Raw genomic sequence first — 11,784 nt, forward strand, 5'->3', positions numbered from 1 at the left:
TGTGAATTGAAATGACATGAAAGAATGTCTGATAAATAAAGATCGGTCTTGTCACCTGGACACATCAGTTCCAATGCTTCCAATGCTAATCCTGCACAATAAGAGCAGGATAGCCAGTTAGCTCATGAGCTCACAACAACTAGCAGCAGCTTCCATAACATTAATGGTAGGGGTCAGTTGCTAAAGCAGTTACACTTATAACATTACCTATTTTGCTGTAATTGGTTCAACTTCTGTTTCTGGACAAAAGTCATTACCTGCTGTTTTGCACTTCCCTTCAGGTGGGGAAGTTAGTAGACCAAGACACCGTGGCTTATCTTGTTTGTAAATAGTTAAGTGTTAATAGGCCTGCTTTTGCTATATATATATGATCTTGATATTATATTGATATGAACATATGAAAGTGTTAAGTGTTGGCCCTTAGAAGTAAATTGTAATTAAAATGGTTCTTAGCTAAGTAAGCTAAGTGTAGGCAGACCTGAAAGCCCAATCTTAATATCACGATTGAACAGTTGTAAACCGTACTGAACAGGTAATACACAAGTCATGACTGAAACTTTTCCTAAATGCTTTATTAAACACACAGACGTAAACATTAAAAGTAGCCATACGTTGTAATTTTGCATGTGCTCTCAGGACATGTTGTGGTTGTGACCATCTTTGTAAAGATGAGAGGCATGTAATGCACATGTAAATGTGCATAGAAGTAATAAAAACAACAACAAACAAACAGGTATATCTTCTTATCTTCTTCTGTTGCTCTGCGTTGTTTTTTTTTGTAAACCTTGATAAGAGTTACAGCACCATCTAATTATGAACCATGATGTTAATAGCCTTCTTGTTGTAATAGTCATTGATGAAGTCACCCAACACGGGATTGGAAGCGGCGACAGATGATAGATTTATTGGACAAAGATAAAATCACATGGAACACTGGGATGTTTCCCTAGTCTCTCTCTCTCCCTGCTTCTCTGGGATGTTTCCCTCGTCTCTCTCTCTCCCTGCTTCTCTGGGATGTTTCCCTGGTCTCTCTCTCTCCCTGCTTCTCTGGGATGTTTCCCTAGTCTCTCTCTCTCCCTGCTTCTCTGGGATGTTTCCCTGGTCTCTCTCTCTCCCTGCTTCTCTGGGATGTTTCCCTGGTCTCTCTCTCTCCCTGCTTCTCTGGGATGTTTCCCTAGTCTCTCTCTCCCTGCTTCTCTGGGATGTTTCCCTCGTCTCTCTCTCTCCCTGCTTCTCTGGGATGTTTCCCTGGTCTCTCTCTCTCCCTGCTTCTCTGGGATGTTTCCCTAGTCTCTCCCTCTCCCTGCTTCTCTGGGATGTTTCCCTGGTCTCTCTCTCTCCCTGCTTCTCTGGGATGTTTCCCTGGTCTCTCTCTCTCCCTGCTTCTCTGGGATGTTTCCCTAGTCTCTCTCTCTCCCTGCTTCTCTGGGATGTTTCCCTAGTCTCTCTCTCTCTCTCTCCCTGCTTCTCTGGGATGTTTCCCTAGTCTCTCTCTCTCCCTGCTTCTCTGGGATGTTTCCCTAGTCTCTCTCTCCCTGCTTCTCTGGGATGTTTCCCTAGTCTCTCTCTCTCCCTGCTTCTCTGGGATGTTTCCCTAGTCTCTCTCTCTCCCTGCTTCTCTGGGATGTTTCCCTCGTCTCTCTCTCTCCCTGCTTCTCTGGGATGTTTCCCTCGTCTCTCTCTCTCCCTGCTTCTCTGCTGGCTGCGGCTGTGGCGTGAAGTCAAGGCCTTAGACTTCCCTCCCCGCATGGTGTTATCAGCCTGTCTGCCTGCTGGGAGCAGCCAATCTGTCCGGCTGAGTTGCCTACCGTTCCCAAATCAAAGTCTCAAGGTTTAGTCAAGACATTAAATAGTTCTCTCTTACTCCACCCCTCCTCCTCTCTTAAGGCCTAGTGAAGCCAGATTGGCTCCCTGGAGGGGCGCTACGGTTCACAACTGGCCTGTCAGTCACAACCTGAAGTCTCAATCCTACGGGTTGTTGACGCATAACTTGTATGGCAGATAACTGGTATGGCAGATAACTGGTAAGTCAGATAACTTGTATGGCAGATAACTTGTATGGCAGATAACTTGTATGGCAGATAACTTGTATGGCAGATAACCTGTATGGCAGATAACTTGTATGGCAGATAACTGGTATGGCAGATAACTTGTATGGCAGATAACTTGTATGGCACATAACCTGTATGGCAGATAACTTGTATGGCAGATAACTTGTATGGCAGATAACTTGTATGGCAGATGACTTGTATGGCAGATAACTGGTATGGCAGATAACTTGTATGGCAGATAACTTGTATGGCACATAACCTGTATGGCAGATAACTTGTATGGCAGATAACTTGTATGGCAGATAACTGGTATGGCAGATAACTGGTATGGCAGATAACTTGTATGGCAGATAACTTGTATGGCCTCCCCTGGGGGGATGCACCGGACACCCCAGAGAGGAGAGGGGCCCTGCTGTGGCGCCCCCAAGGTGACCTCTTGACCTACGGCCCCAACCCAGCTGTCTCCTTCTATCCCTTCCACTGCACATTCCAGACGTCCACATGAGCACAGAAACACACAATCAGCAACATTGACTTTAAGACTCTGCAGACTTTTACCTATATTCTTCAATATAATTATCTCTCACACTGTTATCACACTGTTACTAATAAAAGACTTACAACTAAAGAGCTACAACGCAGTAGCGGGCGGAGCTAGCAACATAGGACTAACGCTAATATAGCTAGCAACATAGGACTAACGCTAATATAGCTAGCAACATAGGACTAACGCTAATATAGCTAGCAACATAGGACTAACGCTAATATAGCTAGTAACATAGGGCTAACACTAATCTACTGGGCATTTCTAAGCAATGATAAAACATCGTGGTAGAATCTCACCATTAAGGGATTGAACCAGTACACTTCAAATATAATTATCCCTCACACTGTTATCCATCTCTATACTAATAAAAGACTTACAACTAAATATCTACAACACAGTAGCTGGCGGCTAGGCTAACGTTACGTTATGTTTGTATACAGCTTTACATCTTGAACCAGAATTTACCTGACCTGTCCGGGGTGTTGTGTTGAGCTGGTCGTCAGTGACTAGGTTGTTCAAGACTACCCTCCAGTGACTACCCTCCAGTGACTACCCTCCAGTGACTACCCTCCAGTGACTACCCTCCAGTGACGGTTGCAAGCAGAATTCTGACAGTATCCCAACAGAGGTCCACATGAGTTTTACCATCAGAAAAGCGACAGAGCAGGGCGTCAGGGTTAGAGCCCGTGTGAATGCGAGTGGAATTCCCCTCAGAGACCGCTACCGACTCGCCAGCAGAAATGCTCCAGCTGTTTAACAACGGTGCCCCTCTAGACACCCCCAGTAGAAACACTCCAGCGGATTGTCACTCTGATTCCGATGGAGGACCGATATCTGTGTGCTATCTGGGAAAAGGTTGGAGTGAAAGGATGAACGTGGGGAGGTTTGGGGTCTAGTCCCATAAAATCATCCCCATCAAGTCTTGAACCCCGATCTCCCGGGTGGGAGTCCAATACTTTCACCGCTACTCTACTTGTGCAGTGGAGATCGGTGGGTTGATTTTGGTATCCTTCTTTATTTTGGTGTGCTGGGACTACTGCCTCTTGTGGTGCCCACAGAGAGATGCAGGTCAACATCCGACGGAGTAAGGGAGGGAGGGAGGTTGGGAGTGACAACCCGACGAACACTATCTATGGTGCGCTGGCTTCCAGCCACGCACAAAAGAAACAACCACTGATGTGTAAGGAATGGAGGGTGAACTCTAAATGATTGAACGATTAATGATTAAAACTATATTTTGCATGACTTTAAATGTTCCTCTATGAAGTCAACATGCCACCACATAGATTACCACCCAACCCCACAATGGCTCATAGTAGCTTCAGAAGATCAAGCTCTTGACACATTGGTGTCACAATCAGGTGAATGAAATGGCCCTTTGTGGCAGGTTGTGTGACTGTTATAGGCGTGACTCCACCTGTTATAGGCGTGGCTCCACCTGTTATAGGCGTGGCTCCACCTGTTATAGGCGTGACTCCACCTGTTATAGGCGTGACTCCACCTGTTATAGGCGTGGCTCCACCTGTTATAGGCGTGACTCCACCTGTTATAGGCGTGACTCCACCTGTTATAGGCGTGACTCCACCTGTTATAGGCGTGACTCCACCTGTTATAGGCGTGACTCCACCTGTTATAGGCGTGACTCCACCTGTTATAGGCGTGACTCCACCTGTTATAGGCGTGACTCCACCTGTTATAGGCGTGACTCCACCTGTTGAAAGACGCCGTTTCACCTGCGGCTGATCAGGAATAAGGCTGACGATTCAGAGGAATCTGGTGACTAGAAGAGATTTATTTCACTTATGCACAGAATCAGTGAACAAAAAAAACCACCAGTAATATACCTTTTTACTCCTCAGCAGGGAATATAGTTAGAAAAACACAATTAACACAGAAAAAATATCTGTAAAAATAAGGTCTCCATTTTTTAAGTTTTCCAAGTACACTTTGATTTCTGTGAATGTCTTACTTTTGAGTTCACGATTGTTCTAGTCAATGAGCGTCTGAGTACATTACATTTTTTCAAATCATTAATTGGATGGAGGACACAATGAGACTAAACCAGCAACACATCACAGTCCCACTGTCTTGGAGATGTGTTGTTTTATTTAAACTAACCTGTGAAACAATGATGGTGGTTGTGGATATGGGCGAGCTACTGTGGCGGAGGGCTCGTCGTGTTCGCACGCAATATCCCTCGTAACACCTTGTGATTGGTGAGGGGCTGGTTCTCTTTCGGGGGGTAACAGGGCCCACGCTCTGTGACGTAGGAGTAGGGGAACCGTAACACCCACAGGCCATCGGGGGGCAGCACCAGCTCCGTCTGCTCCGGGTGGAACACAGGGCAGGGCAGGGGGCCGGGCTGGACCTGAAGAAGAAAGAAACAGACTCAAAATCAGAGCGGACATTTCATTATTCTGACATTAACATTCCACATCAGAATGTTTATCCTCACGCAATTCTTATAGTGGAATCATATCGTTGTATTGGTCAAAAAGAGGATTTTTATAAGGAAAGTGAGTTTTAGAAAGGAAGAGACGGCTTACCTGTGGGTTGAGAGTGATTTCCAGAGGGGCGTCTGGCACCACAATGAAGAGTCGTGCGAGCTGTGCGTAGTGAGGCTTCAGGCCCCGCCCCTGGGCAGGGGAGGGTATGTAGAGAGGCATGTCCGTGTTCAGCGTCCTAGTGGCTGGTTCCTTGGCTCCTCCTGGTCCCAGAACCTTCACTATCTTATCAGGCCCCGAGCTGAAGAAACGGCGCCCCCTGCTGTCCTCGTATTCAAACCCCACGAAGGCCCGAGCCACGTCGTCTCGCCGCCGTCCCCGGCCGAGCCCTCCTGCGCCGCCGCGCTTCCCGGCCAACGCCTTGTTGGGGGCGGGCCAGGAGGAGCAGCTTCCGTCCAATGACTCGGCCAGGCCCATGTCCTCCTCCGACCGGGAACGAATCACCACGTCCCAGGGCAGGAGGAAGGAGGAGCCGGGGAGGAAGCCTGGCTGTTCTAGACCGGTGTGGTGGTTGTAGGCCTTAGCAGGGCCCAGTTTGACCAGGGACCAGCTGGAGAATTTGGGCAACAAGCCCTTGGGGCAGCCTGAGTGGAGCATGCCCGGGAGGTACTCCACTGTGGAGGGCTGACGGTCCACCAGACTCGGCCTCTTCTGCGGCCCCTGGGCCTCGCTGGCCTCCGCGTCCGCGTAGGGGCCCAGGCTGTCCGTGGACTGGCCCAGGCTGAGGGCCAGGCTGAGACTGGTGCTGTCCCCAGGGGTGTGGGAGTGGGCGGGGGTGGTGGTGGTGGGGGCGGGGTCCCTCTCCTTCAGTCTCTCCCCTTCCACAGGCTCCGTCCCTGGGCAGGAGTCCTCCGAGGGCCCCGGGGCCTCGTCGCAGGCCGGGGCTGGGTCCGGGGTGCTGGGCTGGAAGACTGGGAAGTCCGTCCTCTCTAGCTTCCCACAGCATTTCTCCTCTAGCATCTGAGAAAAGAAACCAGCTATATTATAGTTGTGTATAGACAGACGGCACCACAGTCTCAGACAGAAAAGCAAACGTTTGAGGTCTCAGAGGGGGCAGTACGATGGTGATCATGCCGGTGATTCTTTGCAGTTCCTTGTTGAGAGGGGTCAGGGAAGAATTTTTACAGCTCACTTATCTGGCCCCAGGGTGATTACTGTTTTTTTGCTTCCCTCTGGAATATGTAGAGAGTGGGTCGTATGCCCACCTCCCTTGTTCTCTGTAAAGCGCATTGTGTTGCCTCTGGGTATGAAATGCGCTATACAAATAAAGCTTTGATTGGTTGATTGATTGATTTGGCCGTGAATACGCACCTGATAGAAGTCATAGTTGGCAGCCTGGATGTCAAAGGGGTCCTCGCGAGGGGCTTGCTTACGGCCACAGTTGCAAGAGCTGGTAGAGCGCCCCCTGCTGTTGTGGTTGAGAATGGGAGGATTGCAGTCCATCTCAGGCTTCTCGCCTGTAGAGTGCAGAGTGACACAGTCATCAGCCAGAACCAAATCACACAATTCTACTACGTCCATTATTAGGCCTTTTGCGTTCCCCATTAGACATGCAAGCATAAGGGAACACATAATTATTTTCCTCTGATAGTTCTAGAGGGGGGGGGGGTGTTACCTGGCTGTTCTAGAGGGGGGGGGTGTTACCTGGCTGTTCTAGGGGGGGGGGGTGTTATCTGGCTGTTATAGAGGGGGTGTTACCTGGCTGTTATAGAGGGGGTGTTACCTGGCTGTTCTAGAGGGGGGGGGGGTGTTACCTGGCTGTTATAGAGGGGGTGTTACCTGGCTGTTCTAGAGGGGTTGTTACCTGGCTGTTCTAGAGGGGGTGTTACCTGGCTGTTCTAGAGGGGGTGTTACCTGGCTGTTATAGAGGGGGGGGGGTGTTACCTGGCTGTTCTAGAGGGGGTGTTACCTGGCTGTTCTAGAGGGGGTGTTACCTGGCTGTTCTAGAGGGGGTTACCTGGTTGTTCTAGAGGGGGTGTTACCTGGCTGTTATAGAGGGGGGGGGGGGGTGTTACCTGGCTGTTCTAGAGGGGGTGTTACCTGGCTGTTCTAGAGGGGGGGGGGGGGTGTTACCTGGCTGTTCTAGAGGGGGGGTGTGTGTTACCTGGCTGTTCTAGAGGGGGGGGGGGTGTTACCTGGCTGTTCTAGAGGGGGGGGGGGGTGTTACCTGGCTGTTATAGAGGGGGTGTTACCTGGCTGTTATAGAGGGGGGGGGGTGTTACCTGGCTGTTCTAGAGGGGGGGGGGTGTTACCTGGCTGTTCTAGAGGGGGGGGGGGGTGTTACCTGGCTGTTCTAGAGGGGGGGGGGTGTTACCTGGCTGTTCTAGAGGGGGGAGGGGTGTTACCTGGCTGTTCTAGAGGGGGGGGGGGGTGTTACCTGGCTGTTCTAGAGGGGGGAGGGGTGTTACCTGGCTGTTCTAGAGGGGGGAGGGGTGTTACCTGGCTGTTCTAGAGGGGGGGGGGGTGTTACCTGTCTGAGGCAGCAGGTGGAACTTGTGAACACAGTGTTGATCCGTGAGGCTGCGCTCCTCACACAGCTGGTGCCCGTTGCTCCAGAACTTGTAGCAGTCCTCGCCCAGCTGCAGGGCGTAGCGCTGGAAGGCCACCCCCCGTGCGTGCTGGCTGTACACCCGCAGCGCTTGAGACAGCTGGTTCTTGTGGACCGTCGTGGTGTAGTTGTGGGGAAGGTTGGACTGGTAAGCGCTGTGCGCCAACGGCAAAGCTTTCTGGCACCTGTTCTCTGAGAACTTGGCGTCCGCGTCGAGGAGCCCCTCCAGCACCTTCAGCTGACTCTGCACTTTGATGGCGAGCTCTGCCGTGTCCTCCTCCGTGTTTGTGATCATGACCTGGTAGAGTCTCAGAGCCACCTCAGCCCACTTGGAGTATGTGGGCAGATCAAAGTGGGAAGGTTGGGGATTGCGGCCAACGCTGTCGTCAAAGCCCTTCTTGGTCAGCACAAGCTCTACGTGTTGCCATAGGAACTCCTTCAAAGTGCAGTCCATCAGTTGACCGCTGGACGACATGGTGCTGCCCTCCACGTTGAACGAGGGCTGTCTGGCCGAGCGACGCATTTGCTGGTAGCGTCTTGGTCCAGATAGAGAGCCGCTGGTGTCGTTGTCGCGCAGGGCGCAGTTAGAACGCAGCTGACCCAGCAAGGCACCGAGCGGGTCTTCCTCTGGACCCGGTACCACGTAAACAAACGCCTGGTTCGCAGGTACAGTGAACAAGCAGTTGCTGCTTTGATTGGTAAGAACTCTACTTTTACGAAATATGCGGTAGATCTGGTCCTCCAGAGCGTGCTGCAGGCGTCTGCGCGGGGAGTGCTTCTTGGGTTTGTCCGGGTTCCCCCCTGCGTCTGTACCGTTCCCACCGGAACCACTGACTCTCATTGCTCCGTTCATCTGAAACACGAAAAGCAGACGTGGGGGACAAGGGCGACAGTTCACCTTCCACTCCTTGGATATGAGGGAGTCCTTGATGGCAGAGCGCAGGAGCGGTAAAGCTTTCTGGCGAAGCGCATCTAGAGCACGGAACAATCTGTCGTATGAGACATCGAACGAGCAAGTGGGGTGGACCAGGAGGAGGACATGGCACAGAGAGAACAGGTAGAGCAGCTGCAGACAGTGCTGTTTGTCTGCGCCTTTCCAGAAGTCGTGCGCATCAGAGTGTCCCATCCCCGCGTCCAGAGACGCGCATGCGCGCAGGAGCTCTCGGTTGTCGCACACAGATGTGAGGATCAGATACAGAACCCGGTTCTCCTGACTGTAGTACGCCTGGATCAGACTCCCCCCGCCCGGGATGTCCGCCTCTTCAAACCCAGGGAACAGAGGGAACATGTGTTTATCCGCCAGCGTGTTGATAAGCGCTTCTTTCGGAGAGCCGGGCTGCATTGCGCTTTTACCAAATATACCCAAAACACACAGACCTTCATCTTTATAAAGAGGGTCTTCGATCACCTCTGTCTGTAAGAGCGCACCCACACTCACGGGTACAGCCATTTTACTACTGCGACCACACGGAGGAATATAACTGCGCACCACTTACACTTCCGGGGACTTCAAATAAAAAGTGTCGTGTAGATTTGAAGACCATTTTCTGAATGTTCCACTTTTGTGACATTTGATTTGGTGATAAAGACAACATACTTTTGTATGGAATAAAATAGCAGGTTTGCCAAGATAGGTATAGGAATTTATTATATTGTCAAAGCACAATAGTGGTTTGGAGATATTGCAAGAAAAATACATTCAATTGTAAACGCTTTGGTTTCAGTATGTCATGTAAGCTTTTCTGAAATAGGACTTGTAAAATGGCTCACACAAAGCACAGATAAATGATTTCAGTTAATGTGCAATTTCAGCATCCCTCAAATATCATATAGGTGACTCCCTCGCAAATGTTGCCCTTTAATTTATAATAAAGTTGTGTCAGTAACTCATCATGCACATTACCAAGTGCATTTTACACCAGATAGTTGCCATACCAAGATCACTACACACGACTGAAATAGCACTGTGAAATAACTGAGTTAATGCAATTGAAGTCACAATGTGATTCTATAAAAATGTAAAATGTAAAAAAGAAACAGAAACTCTGCTTGGTTAAGACACATTGTGAACATCTTGAAATAACAGTTAAAAGAACAACATATTCTCTTCATCAACCATCACCATCACAGTATCCAACTCAGCAGTGGAAAGCAGCAAGTAAAGGAAACTTGTAAACAGTTATCAAAGCACCCGGCCTCTTTCAACGAGGCGCCCACTTTTCACCCGTTGAGCCTCTCAGCTGCCCCAGCCACGTGTGCTCAACAAACAGCTATATTTTGGTCATCCAATCTTTGATTGATATTCTTCGCTGGAGAGGGTCCTTTTGGTAAGGCGCTCTAAGTGGACAAGAACAAAATGACCAGTGAAAAACAAGCTATGCTGTTACAACACCCCATGTGAGGCAGACATGTTCTGTACTACTGTAGACTCAGAAGTCAGTCTCTAAACGCTCAACATTCAGAGGGGGAGATCTCAAGTCTGGCATGGCGTGACCAGGGCTGAGTTTCCCAGAGGCATCGCAGCGCTATGATGAACGCCGTAGCTTACGATGAACGTAGCGCTACGATGCCTCTGGGAAACTCAGCCCAGTACTATTGTGGTTTACTGTGGAATGAGTGACCAACCGGAAACTTGCGTCTCAGGGCCTGGATCATCATGGGTGTGAGCCCAGGCCTCGCTTCCATGTTCTCCTTGTTCTCCAGAGGGGTTCCACCAGGACTCCTGCCGATTGGAGAAACAAATGTAGATTAAAAATGTCTTACGCTTTATCACCAGTAACTGTGGAGCATCAAAAGTAAACAAAAACAACACTGATTACATCGACCAACCTATTGATCTGAACTCTCTTCAGCTGAGGTCGCAGGTTCATGGGGCTTCTGGTACGTGGTGATCTACTGGGAGAGATTGAGAATAACACTTTTAACTTGCAGCAATATTTTCGAGTACACGTACGTACAACAACTGATATTAACGGTGATATATTAATCATAATATTAATATCATCGGGCGCAATTTAAGAAAACAGCATGCACACAGCATGTACAGACAATATGTATGGTAAATGGACTGCACTTATATAGCGCTTTTATCCAAAGCGCTTTACAATGAAGGCCTCTCATTCACACACACATTCACACTCCAATGGTGGCAGCTGCCATGCAAGGTGCTAGCCTGCTTATTGGGAGCAATTTGGGGTTAGGTGTCTTGCCCAAGGATACTTCGACATGTGGACAGGAGGAGCCGGGATTCGAACCGTCGACCCTACGTTCATTGGACGACCCTGTCTACCTCCTGAGCTATGTATGTCTTGAGAGCAGTCGAAACAGCGGAGGCACGTAAGGAAACAGAGGTGATTGGTTTACCTGCTGAGGCGTGGTCTGGGGGGCGGTTCACAGTGGAAGGAGCGTCGCAGGCTGACCCTCTGCAGATCTGCTACAGTGACCAGAGGGCCTTGCACGGACTTCTAGAGACCACAACATGTCCGTTCAACAAAGGCTCATTATTAAACATGTATTACTCAACACAATGGTCACTATTACACCAGCATAACATACACTTGCTAGAAACTATACACAAGTTCTTCAATAAAGTGGATGAACACTTAAACTGCTATACTGTTGGGGGGAGGGTATACTGTTGGGGGGAGGGTATATTAGATGATGATCATGTTGGATACGGTTGGAGAGCAGGTATGATATTGGACGATCAGAGGAGATGTTCCTACCTTTGCTCTTCCACAGTTGCTAGTGATGACCTTTCTCAGCTTGACAGCCTGAATGTCGCTGAGGGTCACCGCCGTGAGCCTGTCCTGCTTCTCCTTGGCGCTCTGTGGGTTAGAAAACACATTCTGAATGTTGATGGAAACTCTAGTTACTAATACAAAACTGAAATTAACAACATTTTTCAAAATTACAAAACTGCATTAACAACTTCCTGGAGCTTTTGTGATGGGTAGGTGGTTGTGGTATTACCAGCAGACTATTGGAGGCTCTCTGTTTGGGAATAAAGGGTCGTAGGCCAGTGGTAGATGGAGGAGGAGGAGGAGGTGGAGGAGGAGGTGGGGGAGGAGGTGGTGGTGGAGGTGGCGGTGTGAGGGTTGGGAGGGCCACCGCACCACACCCACCCCCCAACAT

General features: G+C 49.7%; 2 protein-coding genes across 2 annotated transcripts; both read right to left on the bottom strand.

Annotated features, from left to right (window-relative positions):
* Positions 1-4,476: 4,476 nt before the first annotated feature.
* smg8 (SMG8 nonsense mediated mRNA decay factor) lies at positions 4,477-9,100 on the bottom strand (the record flags this gene model as incomplete). The annotated part of the gene is made up of 4 exons (XM_084449352.1): positions 4,477-4,966; positions 5,145-6,062; positions 6,414-6,559; positions 7,573-9,100. The coding sequence occupies 4 exons, from the start codon at positions 9,098-9,100 to the stop codon at positions 4,754-4,756; spliced, it is 2,805 nt and encodes a 934-aa protein (XP_084305478.1). The 3' UTR covers positions 4,477-4,753.
* A 782-nt stretch (positions 9,101-9,882) lies between these two features.
* Positions 9,883-11,784, bottom strand: prr11 (proline rich 11; the record flags this gene model as incomplete). Its single annotated transcript, XM_084450411.1, has 6 exons — positions 9,883-9,987; positions 10,276-10,372; positions 10,480-10,542; positions 11,014-11,114; positions 11,376-11,477; positions 11,623-11,784. 6 exons carry the CDS (start codon positions 11,782-11,784, stop codon positions 9,910-9,912), a joined length of 603 nt encoding a protein of 200 aa, XP_084306537.1. The 3' UTR covers positions 9,883-9,909.

Source organism: Borostomias antarcticus, assembly GCF_949987555.1.
Source record: "Borostomias antarcticus genome assembly, chromosome: 15".
NCBI classification, from domain to species: domain Eukaryota; kingdom Metazoa; phylum Chordata; class Actinopteri; order Stomiiformes; family Stomiidae; genus Borostomias; species Borostomias antarcticus.